The sequence below is a fragment of the Telmatherina bonti genome (assembly GCF_933228915.1).
Source record: "Telmatherina bonti genome assembly, chromosome: 3".
Lineage (NCBI taxonomy): Eukaryota > Metazoa > Chordata > Actinopteri > Atheriniformes > Telmatherinidae > Telmatherina > Telmatherina bonti.
In genome coordinates this window covers 19162955-19177322 of record NC_136621.1, presented here as the reverse complement: position 1 = coordinate 19177322, position 14368 = coordinate 19162955, and the positions used below count along the sequence as shown (strand labels likewise).

The 14368-nt window shown below is 39.1% G+C and overlaps 1 protein-coding gene across 2 annotated transcripts in view; it reads right to left on the bottom strand.

Annotated features, from left to right (window-relative positions):
* Window positions 1–14368, bottom strand: part of add3a (adducin 3 (gamma) a) — a 43608-nt gene that overhangs the window by 10595 nt on the left and 18645 nt on the right. For both annotated transcript variants that reach the window (XM_079264639.1, XM_079264640.1), the window contains exons 3-12: window positions 12543–12681; window positions 11528–11679; window positions 11267–11347; window positions 7256–7405; window positions 6517–6660; window positions 5348–5446; window positions 4273–4449; window positions 2562–2813; window positions 2308–2412; window positions 1951–2037 (exon numbers count right to left, since the gene is read on the bottom strand). In XM_079264639.1, coding sequence (XP_079120765.1) covers window positions 1951–2037; window positions 2308–2412; window positions 2562–2813; window positions 4273–4449; window positions 5348–5446; window positions 6517–6660; window positions 7256–7405; window positions 11267–11347; window positions 11528–11679; window positions 12543–12681 — 1386 coding nt within the window. The remainder of the gene's footprint in view (window positions 1–1950; window positions 2038–2307; window positions 2413–2561; window positions 2814–4272; window positions 4450–5347; window positions 5447–6516; window positions 6661–7255; window positions 7406–11266; window positions 11348–11527; window positions 11680–12542; window positions 12682–14368) is intronic.

The following is a 14368-nucleotide window of genomic DNA, read 5'->3' as shown; positions in this document are numbered from 1 at the left end:
ATTTTATCCGGTTGCGTCTTGTTATGTAACATCATAAATAAACAGCAGTGACTCAGAGCCATTGAAAGCTTTCACCATCTATCTGCTGCCGCCGTCTTTTCTTGATGATTTGGCGTACTTTGGATCATGAGCCATTTCAACCCGTCGCCGTAATTCTTCCATTATTCTGGTAAAAGTTTAATCTGTCCAGAGAAAGATGTACCAGAACTGAGCCGGTTTCCTTTAAATGGGTTTTGGTAAAGTTTAATGTGATCTTTCTATTCTTGAGGCTGATGAAAGGTTGGTGTGAACACGGTGTATTTCCCGTCATGAAATCTTAGATACTGAAACAGCTGCTTCCTGGAGAGTGTTCTTCTTCTGGGTGGAAGGGTTTTTCATCACTGTGGAAATGACTTTGCTAGCATCCACCTCTGCAGTTGTGCTCATATGTATTCATACCCTTTCATTAAATAAAAGGCTGAATTTACAACAGTCACTCAAATAACTGGAGACTTAAAAAAGGAACAATAAATAAAAATTTGCAAAAATATAATTTAGTAATAAAAAAACCAACCGTGTTTTTTCATTTAACTAAATTGAAGAAGGAAAAACATAAACAAACAAACAAATTGGTCCTGGACAACTTAAAGCACTTTTCTGTTGAACAGTGGAACAAAATACTTGTCAACAGGTGCAGAAGTCTGACTGAGAGGAACAGAAAACATCTGACTGCAGCGGAAACATTAAAGGATTGTTCAACAAAATATTAGTTTATGAGTGATGTAATATGTAATAAATTATAAATAATGTAATGATTTTCATAAATTTGTAATTTATTTTTACTTTAGTCAATTCCAGGTTATTTCACAGGCAGCTGTTTATTTTTCCTTCTTTAATGAAAGGGTATGAATAAATATGAGCACAACTGTATTTCCGTGGACATCCAGACCTTTTTAACTTCCTAAGCTTCCCAGTGCTCCTCTTTCTGTCAGAATATACCAACCTTTTGCTTTAGTTATTCCTAACATTTCTATTATGTTTCATATCCTCCGAGAGCTCCTTTGGCTGCATGTTGTGGGTTCACAGCAACTGCTTCTAAATAAAAATGCCACACCTGGAATCCACTCCAGACCTTTGAACCGCTTCACTGATGATGGATTCATGAGAAAACTGACCATGAAGCTTCCTTCGAGTTAATTGTACAAATATTTTCAGTCCCGAGAGAAAGAGAGAACTACATTTTAAAGAAATGTAATTCATGAACCTTGCATTTAATTTGGATTTAATTACGCTCAAATTAAAGCTGACAGGCTGCACTTTCAGTCTGTGCTGATCAGACAGAGGTCAGCAACATTTTCACTGTGCAATGGAGCCTGTGTGTTTGTCATCATAGCAAAATGCAACACCCAAAACTCTGACTAAAGTGGGAACTATTAGCCTCGCCAGATGTATTTTATGAGTAAACGGTTCTGGTGGAAACCTTAGTTGTGGACATTTATGTGCTGTATGTAACTCTCTGACTCTTCTTACTTCATCACATTTGAAAATGGGTCAACTTTCATTACAGCTCTACCTTCCTACAATCTGAGCAGATGTCTCATTAGGCCAACAGTCTGTCAAATTACAACATGTTTGACTGCTGTAAGCCTCAGGAAACAGGAAAGTATTTAAATGTTATTGTTGCTATTCTTTAAAAGACTGAAAAAAAAAACCCATAAGCAGCTATAAGAACCGTGAAACATAAATATGATGTAAAAACTTGTTTGAACTGACTGAGTTGTTGTTCTGGTTCTCCTGTCAACAACATCAGGGTGAAAAGGGTTGAACACAACATGACTTCCCTTTACCACAAACATGTCCTTGTTGCTCTGCATTTCTCTTCTAAACATCAGCCACTTGCTTTTAACTTTAAGATACAATCCATACTATTCAGATATTTTAGTGAAACTTGTTTCAACAGGAAATCCTCACCCGCCGTGGTTGATCAACAGGGATCCCTGCAAGGTGCTGGGAGCGTGGCCCTGATGTCATCACATCAAACCGGTTCTGCTCCCTGATCTGTGACAGGATAAAACACACAATGACATCATGAGGAAACAAAAAACAGTGACTCCAAATGATCCAAGAGGCTGAAATGAGACCTGCTGTCATGCTACTCGTGCTAATAACATACAGTAGTCATTACTGATGCTGAGAGATCAAAACACAATCTAAAATTCCCCATCTTGTGAACGCAGACCCACAAGATGGTTAGTCTAATCCTAAAATGGCTTTTAGAAGCCAAAAGTGGTCTCTGATGGTGATCAAAAGCAAAAGTGTCGCACTTACTTTGTTCCTCTTCTGCAGCACCTCACTGGGGTCTGTGTTTAGAGGAACAAACTGGTTAGGGTCCTCGATCCGGATTGGAGTTCCTGTCTCATCTGCTTTCATCCACTGCAAAGGTAGAAGAACTGATGTTCACCGCAGAGCCAAAATAATCACAAAGCTAAACCTGATAAAACTGAACGGAGGCAGTTTTCACTTCAGCCACTAGATGGCAGTGTTATGGCAGGTTCACATCAACAGAAAAACCAAGCACTCACCGTGGTTGTCCGGCTGTTGTAGCGCTCCTCTCGACCCTCCACGCTGACCTTGGTGTAGCTGTTGGGTGAGTTGAGCCAGCGTGTCTTCTCCCTCTGATGCCGCTGCTGCAGGAACTTGAAGGGCAGCCGTGTAGCGTCGCCATCTTCCTCAAACATGAATGCTGTGACGGTAGCAGGGATCTCCACTTCGCTCTTGTGTCTTGGCTTCTCCCGCACGATGGGGTGTCTGTAGGCATAGCCTGTCCTGTAGCCCTGAAGTGCCAATAAAAATGTAGATGAAGAAATTTGGATTCTTGAGGTGGTTCTTTAGTCAATTATTCATGACAGTTGTTGCAGCATAAAATAATATCTCAGGAGGATTATGAAATAATTATTAATCACGGCTTATTTTCAGTTAAATATGAAATAAAAGCACAAATGGGTGAAAGAAACAAGCATTTCTCATGCGGTTTTCCCGTCCTGAAAGGCTGTTTTGCATGCCACTCTAACAGCTACAGCGTTGGAAAAGAGAAATGACTGCAGGGTTCATGGCAGCAGAAAACAATCATAGAGCCATTTCCTGTCGGACCCCTTTCCCTCGCATCCCTCTCTTCAATCCCCTTCTTCCTTTCTCTCTGCTTTATCCACATCCCTTCTTTTTTCTCACATTCCCATTTCCCCTCTCGTGGTGTTGCTGTTGTTTTTCACTCAACTTTCCACACACAGCTTTTGTGTTCATCTATGGTCGACGCTTGACCTTTCAACTTGACTTTATCATCCAACTGAGCTGGCAAGATCTTTTCCGGAAACATCCCGCAACGTCTTCAGACATTTCAACACATTCCCAGCAGGGGGCTTGTTGAATCTCTTTACTGGCTGTCAGGATCAAGACTGGAGCAACTTTATGTTCATCCCCACATTTCAGCACCACAGTGCGGGGGTCTTGTATGAAAACTAAAGGCTTATCCAATGACTACATGTATAAATTGTGGGAAAAGACGAATGGTTGAAAAGACAGACATGGAGATGAGCTGTTGAGAGTTAAAGGGGAAATGGTGGGAGAGACACATGAAGAGATGAAATGTGAAAGGAGGGGAGACAGGAATGAAGGGAGGACCGAAAGGACAGAAGGCTGGACAGACAGCAAAGAGCGGATTCTTCAACCACTAAATCTCTTGTGATTACTGGTTATGAACAGAGAAAAACAGAACTTTCCTTTCAAACAAATAAAATGATCTGTTTGTGCCTTAAGATAGTTTCTGTTTTGTGCATCTGAAGAATCCTGCATTAGATTAACGAACACGTCGCTGTTTTCTTTGCTTTTTCCTTTCCTGTATAATGCAGCTTCTTTTCCTGTAGGTGGCGCCCTTTTCTTACTCATTTCTCACAACTTGTCTACTGCTGCCTGCACACAGAAATGAAAGTAATATATCTGTTTTCAACATTGTGAGCTATACTGTACCTTATATTCAGCCGGCATCATCTCTGGCTGACATAAATTATTCTTTTTAGACAATTACCCTTCATGGGAATTCATGTGAAAACACCAAACATCTTTAAGACTAGTCAAGAAGAAAGCCGCCTGTCAACCACAAGATTACGTCCAAAAACACCACTTCGGATTTTCCGGTAATTCTAATATTGGCTTCTGATTCTAATTCTACAAGATTCAGTCTTCATCCCACGTCTCTTTTATAAAAGGTATCATCCCTTGTGATGCCTACAGACTCACCAGATTATCGAGCATCCTCATCAGAGACTCAAACTCCAGCTCTCCGATCTTCCACTTGTATTGGCCAGCCATGTTGACGGCCGCAGCTGTGGCCACAGCAAACACTCTTGACTTATACTTCTCCTGGTCAAGGACTATGAGGTTGTCCACCCCTCCAGCACATGAGATGGCATTCACCTAAAAACAAGACACAAAAACAACCCCCCAAAAAGACAAAGTTAGGAAGAGAAAGACGTGCGTTTCTATTGGTAATTGATGGCTTATGCAACAGAAAATAGACAAAAAGGCCATGTTTTGTTCTCAGTAGACATCTATGACATTAGGTCATACACTTAAAGGAGCCTAAACATGAACAGATGTACCGAGGACAGACATCACTTTGCAAAAAAAAAAGAGAAACGTCTAAACCTAATTTCTCCACAGCTCAGAATATACGGTGCATGGCAGAGAACAACACGTCAAGGGGATTTATTTATAGATATTAAGCAGGGCTTTATAGCATGGATTAATGTTTTCTTTTGCTTGACAGGCAAGAGTCAATCAGGAGATTTAGCTGACAGGGTAGAAAGGGTAAACAACTCTTCATCTCAAAATCCACCATGTTAACAAATTAACACACATGAGTACAAAACAGAAACCGTATAAGTTAACATCATCTGGATTGTTGAAGTCAATAAAGTCGTGACAGTTGATAGGAGCCAGAAATGAATGTTTAATCAGTTATCTGTAATTTCTCCTGCCTGTTTCAGACTCTTTGTTAATCCTGCAACATTCTCAGTGACTTGGTGAAAAAGTATGAAAAGCAGCAAATTTTTTCAGGCAGCTTTGGAACATCAAAAACACGGTTCCTCCCTGCGCCAAAGACGCAGTAGCCTGTTTATAAAACTTTGTTTTGCCAACATTTTCCACATGGCAGGAGATTATGAGTAACATACTGAGTGTTGTTAAAATAGCCAGAATGTGGAAATGTTAAAGCAGCTGTGAAGAGATTAGATTTAGCGGGAAAGCTGCCGTCCTGCAGGTCTAATGAAAGTAAAGAGGCCGATGGTTTAGCTGGCTCTGCGCCTGCCTGTACCTGGATTTCACAGGCATACTGCGCATTATAGATGTAATGAAAGGCCTCTTCGATGGTCTCCCCGAGAGCAACGACGCCGTGATTTCTCAATACCAAAACCTGCAACACAGAAAAATACAACCATTCAGAGAGTCAACATCAAACAGGGTTGTTTTTAGGAGTGTGTAAAAGTAAAAAAAATCCATCTATTCTTTTTATTCACTTTCTCAGAGACAGCCATACATGCACACACTCCATCCTGCGAATGAAGAATACAAATATGAATAAACCTAATTGGTTTTCTTTTTTTTTTTTTTACAAAATACAATATTACTTCCTGTTTTAAATACATGACATGTTAATAATTAGGCAATATATTATTATTGGTCTCAAGGACAGGACATAGAAGCCCATTCATTTGAATAGTTTTCATGCTTTGACTAAATAATTCAAGTGGAACCTCTGCTTATATGTCTGGCCTCTTAGATAAACACTGACTTTTGACACTTTTAAAATGAGATGTGAAACACTCTAAATGTCTATGTTAGAGAAAATCCCTTCACCTCTTTAGGTCACATTAAGGGGAGTAATGAGGAAAATATCAGCAGCTATTAAATGAAAGTTGAAATAGTTCCTTTGTGTTTACTATCGGATTGTAGATGTAAAGGTTTGACGACACATAACAGATTTAACAAACCCTGACCAACCACAACGAAGCGGACTGTAGAAAACACAGACAGCTTTTGCCTATAAGCACATGGCTTCCTTTTAGGTTTACTGCATGCATAAGGAGTGAAATCAAGCCATTTTGATGGTAACATCAGAGCTGCTTTGGGAATTAAGCTTGTGTCAAAGCAGACCCTCCTTCCATATCAGTGGTATGTAGAAACAAAGTGGGACATAATAACAGCAGTATTTTGACAGTCCCCCTAACATAACAAGCAAAACAGATGAATACTTTCTTGTTAGCGCAAGCTGACCAAGGCTTTAAATAAATCATGTGGCAAGAGCACAGCTGCAGGCCTATGCGAAGCTGTTATCTCCTGAAAGCTGGAACTTGTTGCTGAAACCAAAAGCAGCAACATGTGACAGTAAATCAATCTCTTCACTGCTGGCCAGCAAAAAGTCGTTCGTTATTAAAACAGTAACTGTTGCCCGTAGACGCAGCAGATTTTACTTGGTTCTCCTACTTTTGCTGTCGGCCCCAGTGCCTTTTGCAGCTCTCTGCGCTCCTCCTGGTCATCCAGGCTGCCTTGATAGTTGTAGTAGGCGATATCACCCAAGATCAGAGCCTCCTGGGAAATGGGTAAGATGCCGCATTTCATAGATGAGACCTGCAGCCAGACAAAGGCGAGAAAAGCGCAGCAAAGATATGTGAGCGATGAGACAGTAATGAAACAGTTGTTTTACTCATCAGACTCGGCAGCTGAAATATTATTGGATGTCTCAATGTGAGGAAAGTCTTTAATCAGAGTAGAGAACAACCTCTTTGTTGTCATGCTAATTTTTTGCACTGTGAAGCCCGTCAGACACAACTACATGCTTTCAGTTAAGGTGCCAGTTTTTGTCTACACTGCAAAAACTCAGCCTTAAAAAACAAGAAAAAAATACACAAAAATTAGGTAAATATTGCTTAAAATAAGATAAAATATCTGCCAACAGAACAAGAAAATTTGGCTTTCTCAAGACTTCCAAAAACAAGAAAAAATACTCTTAAAACAAGAGGAATTCTCTGGCATAAAAACTAAGAATTATCTTACCGTTAAAAAAATAAGCATTTGTACTCCATTTAAGATTTTTAATCTTACTTAGATTTCAGTTTTTGCAGTTATACATTATATAATTACGCTCCTCAGCTTCAACAGTTTTTGCAGTTTTGTGCTTGAAGGGCAGTCAGGTATGGCACAATCTGAGGCGAAGTGAACTTACAGCTGCAGTGGCAGGAGTGTGCACATGTATGATGCAGCGGATGTCTGGACGCATTGAGTAGATGGCAGCATGGGGACTGAAACCTGCTGGGTCAACCCGTAGGTTGGTGGAGCCCTGGTCAATCACATCCCCGATGATGTTCAGCTTCACCTGAGAGGAGGAGAACAGTGTCATACCTTCCTTACTCCTGAATGTCTCCTTTCAATGTGGTACGTCACATTTATATTTACATCAAAAACTGCACATTTTTGTCTGCACTGGACTAAAGATACCGAAACTCGGGCAGAGGCATCGTGGAAGGAAAAGCAGAGAGGCTGTAGGCGAGCAGAGAGACGACGTATGAGACGGATACAAACCTACATCTACACCTTTAAAATAAAACAGTTAATAACCCTCCAACATCAGCCGGGCAGACATTAACACAAGTCAAAATTAAAAAGCCTGATGACAGAAATCACATTATCAACTAACTCTGCTTTCTGTCCACCCAGAGCATTACCAGGAAACATGATTTCATCAGGAAGTGGACAAGATGTCCTTTGCTTCGACAACTTCATTACTAGCCAGTTAGCAGTTATTAGATTATATGACAGGAGAGACAAGATTTAGAGGCAAAGAGAGGTAGAAAACCTGGGGGAAGGGAGGTGCATTGGAAGAAAAAAAAGTCAAAATGAAGATGGATATCTGGACAGAAACTTGAATCTAGAACCTATGGGAAAGCAATGACAAAACTTTATGGAGATTAATAACACACTGAAAAACAGCTTCGCCTGCAGACTCTGTACATTGCCATATCCACAGCTTCCTCCGTGATACAACCCAGATCCCATAGCTCACATTTCTCTTTGTCAATACAAAGTCCGCCAGAACAGGAAAGGACATTTATCATCCGGGTTGATGCAAATGTAAAACACTGAGTACAAATCTGGCATGTTGATGTCATAATGAGACTGCTGAAGGGAGTAATAGTGTGGGAGTCATTGTCTAAATGTGAACATCATGCAGTGAAGGACTATATGCATCAAATATTCTCATTCTTTAAAAATAAAACAAAACCCCAGCAAGTTGAACTGGCTGCCAGCTCATTGAACATTTGTTGAAATGAGAAAAAAAACAGCATTTGCCCCAATAAGAAAGAACAGCATAAAGTCCAATGTTTGCTTTGGGTCAAATCAGGCTAAAATCCAAAGACTTGTCCTAAAAGGCGCTCAGCTTTTAACAGCTGTTTGATCACATGACTTTCTATTGATCTTTCATCCAGCAGAGGGAAGTGAATGGAATAAGCCAAGCGTAAATATCTGCCGCCATATTTGTTCCAATGTAACCACAGTCAGCTGGCATGTGATCACATATCAATTGGGTTACATCAGATGTCCAAGGCTGAATCGGTTCTCCCTGTCCTGTCCTTCAGACCGCAGTCTGCCAGTCAAACAGCAGTTCATCTACTGATGAATGTGGTGCTTCTAATTAGATAAAACCATGCCAAAGGACATGTCAGGACAATGAAATGCAATGCCAGTGAGAGTAAGAAGGTGACAAGATGCTGATATAAGGATTGTGGCCTGAAGGAGACGTTGAAACCTGAACATGAAATCCATGAATACATTCCAGCATAATTCAAGATTAAGCAAATGGAACAACTTGACTTCTGATCCTGTAATGTGAAGTCAGTTTCTAACATTTCACATAAAATGCTAAAAATGTGAAATATGAAACTTTGCAGTATTCTCAAACTCAAGTAAAAACCACAGAAAGTACTGAGCTCAAACTGTTATTATTATTTTCTGTTGAATTTCACATTAGTTTCAGGCTGCAAACACAATCATGTTGAAAGGGAGAGGCAGCTGGAAATTGGCCGAAGTGAGCCACACTCCAGCCGTCCCTCAACTACAACAACTTTATGTCCCCAACACAACCACCAGAGTCTTTATTCTGGATGACTTGCTTTTAATCAATCTCCATACTTCTCTAAACACATGAACACAACCATGAAAGTCTTAATTGCTCAAAACAGGCTGAAAGAGGAGAAGAGGGGGAGGAGATTAGTGAGAAAGCTAAAGACAGAATTGTCAGACAGGCAATAAAATACAAACAAACCACAACTCAGATTTAAAGTCTGAAAGAATCAGGCTTCACCATTTTATCTTTTCTTTAAGCATCTGCAATTGAGTGGTCTTTAAAAGAACCTGATTTTAGCAGAACTTACTTTCTTTTTTATGTACTATGTGTGTACCCATCAGGGACAAGATTAAAAAAGTTTTCACATGGTTTTTAACTAAACCAAAACTAAACACTCCATATCTAATTTGACCAAATGACTGTACTCAGAGGTTAGTTGAACTGGTAGCTAAAGCTAATACATTTTATTAGAATAAGCTACTTTATCTCTTGTGAAGGATAAAATCTTTACTCTTCTTTTGCTTCGAAAATGGCACTTAGGTAGAAAACAACAAAACAGCCCCTTCATGTTACATAACATCACAGATTTGACCCCGTAAAGATGAGCAGTGGATTAATGTTTGAGCTAGAGACATGTTAGCTAGCTTGAACTGCTAGCTAACATGTTCAAGCTAGCTAAAAGCTTTCAGCTTTTAGGTCCTGAAATGAAAACAACATGCTTTTTGTATATATCACATGTGAAGAAGAGATGTCATTGTTATCAGGCAATGTTTTTGATAATCTGGTATTTTTACTGTCTAGAAATTTTATTTTCTAAATTTTTAGGAGAACTAGACCTTTCTGGAAATGAAAAAGTTAAATGACATAATAGCTCAATTTGACGTCCCAAATGTAAAATTCTTTGAGCTTGTTTTAAGAGGTATTTCTATTTACACACTATGTTATTTGAACTACATTTAGTTTCTGCTTTAAATACTAGCTGTTTTCTGATATTTGTTTATAAATCATGCAATTTTAACATGATAAAACCTAAATTTTTACCATTAATCATGTATTTTACAGGGATATTTGGTAAACAATATTCACCTCCAATTACTGTCAGAAAATAAAAAATATTTTACATTACGTGATTATTCAAAACCAAACATTGCTGCCTAACATATATATTGTCAAGGATTCACTGAAATAGTCTGAGCTGTACAAGAGTTGCTCCAAATGTGTGACGATACGATATATTCCCCTTGGGAATATTTGTTCATCGTTGTTTCTTGAAAAGCAGCTCAACAAAATTTAAAAGCAACTTGAAAAACCTGTAAAATGCCTACAAAATGACAAAGAACATGTCAAGCATGAGTAATAAGTATCCAGCCATACAAAAAAAAAATCTTTTCAAGTCATAAACCATACCAGCAATCTAAATAACGGCCTGCCAGCCACTCCTGTAGGTCACACAGGAAAGCCTGACTGTCAGTAGTGTGAGTACATCCAGCTGTTATCCTACATCTGCAGCCACTTTACACATCACATTACACAGGTACATATATTTGTACAGGTGTGCCGGCAAAAATCCAAACACAGTAGTTTAAACGCTGAAATATCTTATCAATATTATCCTTGGTAAACTGAATTAAACTCAAATAAACTGATGAACATCCACCGGACAATCAGAGAAAAACAGGCGCAAACAGCTGGAAATATAAATGGAGGTGGAGTTAAAGGGGGACAAGCAACTATTTAAACGTGACTGTACTGACTCATCAAGCCCAACAATGTCAGATATGATGAGCAAAACTTAACCCAAAACTAAAACGACAATCAACTTAAGCAATCCATAGTATTTGCCATCAGGGAAAGTAGGTAGGCTATTAATGTCAATATGAGAGGAGCCAGTAACACAGAACAAATACCTCCATCTCCATGGAGGTAAAGAGAAAAATATGAGGAAATGACAGACAAAAATCAAGTGACCTATTTCCCAAAGAAAGAAAAATAAAGAAATGGCAGATGAAGCATAGTGAAAAAGTGTCAACATGATGTGAACTGATACGGGTCATTTAAGCGGTTAATGAGTAACCGTGTTTTTACCAGACTACAGATGTTCATGTTTCTTACCAGGTTTGATGCAGAAGCCTCAGCGAATGACAAACCTCTGGGGATGATGAGTATGTGGTCTTGTTCTTTACTGACTCGGCCCTAGAAAAAAACAACAAAATTATCCTTATTGTTACTTTTAATATGTTTGGGAAGGGAACTGTTACACAGTGCAAAGGTAATGAATCAATAAAAAAATTCCCAAAATGAAAACTGATTCAACTCTTTTAAGACTGGACAGTGAACATTAATTTCTCTTGATTCCATTTGTGCTCATCTTACTGTGATGTAGGAGTTGGCAAAGTGTGCCCAGCTGAACAGGTCCACCAGTCTGTAGAGGCTGGCCAGTTTACAGCGCGTCAGCTTCTCGCCTTTCACCATCGTGGCAGATTCCACACCGTACAAGTCATTAATGGGAGTGACCATCCCCAGACCTAAATGACCGGAGTGAAATTAAAGGTTGAGAAAAAAACTACTTGAAGATCAGTTTGTTTTGACTCATTGGCTGCCAGCCATTGCTACGGCAGAGAGCGTCACACTGCCGGCGTTTTGGCTCATCTTTCAGAACACACAGAATATTGAATTTTGGACTACAGATATGAAGGACCGATTTGAGCAGGTGAATGTGTTGGGTGCGTGCTCAGAGCACATCTTTTTGAGGATGTTTTGATGCACACACCAGGGCAGATCAGCTTTTCATATACAGAAACTGCGAAAGACGTCTTAACTTTGGCCGTGAATGCTTGGAAAGAAGTTTTTGGCAGCCGAAAAGTTAATTGTATGAGTGATAGCTACTCAAGACCAACATCTGGATTTTTATCTAATGATGAATCTAGTTCATCTGGCTCCACATTAAAATCCTAAATCACACTGTGATGATGTAAACAAGAGTAAATACTCAGTGCTCAGTGTTGAAGCCTCTGAGGACATGAGAGTGGGTATCTCTAAAGGAAGCTCTATAATGAACTGCTATTGTCTTTGACGTGTAATTCTGGATTAGTTGTGCATTCCCCAGCTCTGATTGGAAACAGACTTCACATGTGAACTCCTGGACAGAACTCACAAAAGGAGCAAAACACAGTGAAATATTCACAGCCTTTCCGGAATGTGGGGTTCGGTTGTCTACGAGTGTTTTTGGCCTCAAGCACAGAAAGCGATCCTCCAGTACTTATGCTGTGTTTTTGATGGGGAGGCGGTAGTCCTACAGTGGTTGCACTGTTGGCAGTGGCGACACATACTGCTGAATCTTAGTGTCTGGTTGTCCGGGGTAACTGGCCACTGCACATAAAGCACTCACTGAGAGGGGAAGTGTTGAAGCCAGCCACTGAGCTAGCCATAAAGAAGTCTGCGATCTGCCTGAGGGCCAGCAGTCCAGTTGGGTTGTTCCCTTTTCGCTGCTGCTCCTGGATCAGACTTTCCAACTCCTCCTTGAAAGCCTGAGAGAAGAGGGGAGAGAAAGAGTTGTGAGAGGGAAGAACCTTTTTGCAACTTTTCAAAACATATCTGACTGCTTTAATTGAAAATCTTTTGCAAAGCTGAACTTAAAACAGGATGCCTTGCACAGATATTAAATAACTCTACCAAAATTATACCACTGAAAAGGTCAAAAGACACAACGAGATGATAATAGGAGGAGGAAGGATTCAGCCTGAAATTAGAGCCTACAGAAAGAAGAAACCATAAAACGATGTGGGAACATTCATAGACACCACAAGTGGGAGTGATGACAAGACAATTGAGGGAGATGTGTTAATCATAGATTAGACATCCTCCTTGGGTGTCAATCTGACTTGTCCTGAAAGCGCTCCATGAAGCTGGTACAGGATTGGTTGGCCACAAAACAAGCTGCGTCTGGATTGGCTGTGTAGTTAGCTTACTGCATGGATTGCAATTGGCTGAGTGTGTTTCTGGTTCATCCTCGCGTCTCAGACCACAGTCATCTCTGCTGTATCCACAGACACAACACGCAAGATGCTAACAAGGCAGCACATTAAAACACACACAACTGGTATACTGAGTTATGTATACAGACGTCCTCAAATTTAGACATCCCCTTTCATTAAAAAACAAAAACAAAACAAAATCTGAATTTACAACAGTCAGCCAAATAACTGGAGACTGAAAACAGGGATAATAACTAAAAATTTACTAAATTATAATTTAGTGATATAAGATACTGTTTTTTTCATTTAAATAAGTTGAACTAAAAAAAAAACAAAAAAAAAAAAAACAAAATAAAACAAAGAAACATATCAGTCCTGGAAAAATAAGAGCCCTTTTCTGATGAACAGTTGGACAAAATACCTGTCAGATATTTATATTTATATATATATATATATATATATATATATATATATATATATATATATATATATATTTATATATATATATATATATATATATATATATACACATATATATATATATATATATATATATATATATATATATATATATATATATATATATATATATATATATAATTTTGCAGTCTTGGTCATGCAGCAAAGCATGGAAGAAAATTTTAGCCAGTCACTAATAGACCTCTCAGCAGAACGCCAAAATAAACTTCACTCTGATGATACTCATGAATTCAGGCTGCAGAGGAACAGTGAAGGAAACTGTTCACATAATTTTTATAAAGTTCTCAGGAGAAAGCGTGAGTCTTTATCTATGTAATGAAAGCTGTGACCAGTGCAAAAGGTGTTTAGACACTTTAATAAACACATATTGTAAACTTTCACTAAAATCAGTGAAGTTCTATGTGTTGGCCATTTTGCACTAATGGGTACGGAAATTGTCATTTTCCTTTTGAAAGTTACTGAAACATTTAGCCTAGGGTCAAAGCGACATACATACCATTATCACAAGTTGTGCATGAGGCTACATAAACCACCTGTGGATCCAAACAGACTGCACATCTGTCAGATGTGGTGTCCCCTCGAGCAGAACAGAAAATGTGATGTTTATCTATTTATGTTGTTTACAGCTTTCTGCACACACATCTACAAGGGAAACAGATGCCTAAGTTAGTATTACCTCATCTACTCAGACAGAATGTGAGCCTGCTTTCACCTTTAAGGCCGCACCGTAAAGTCACAACCAAGTCAACCCAGTGTAAAA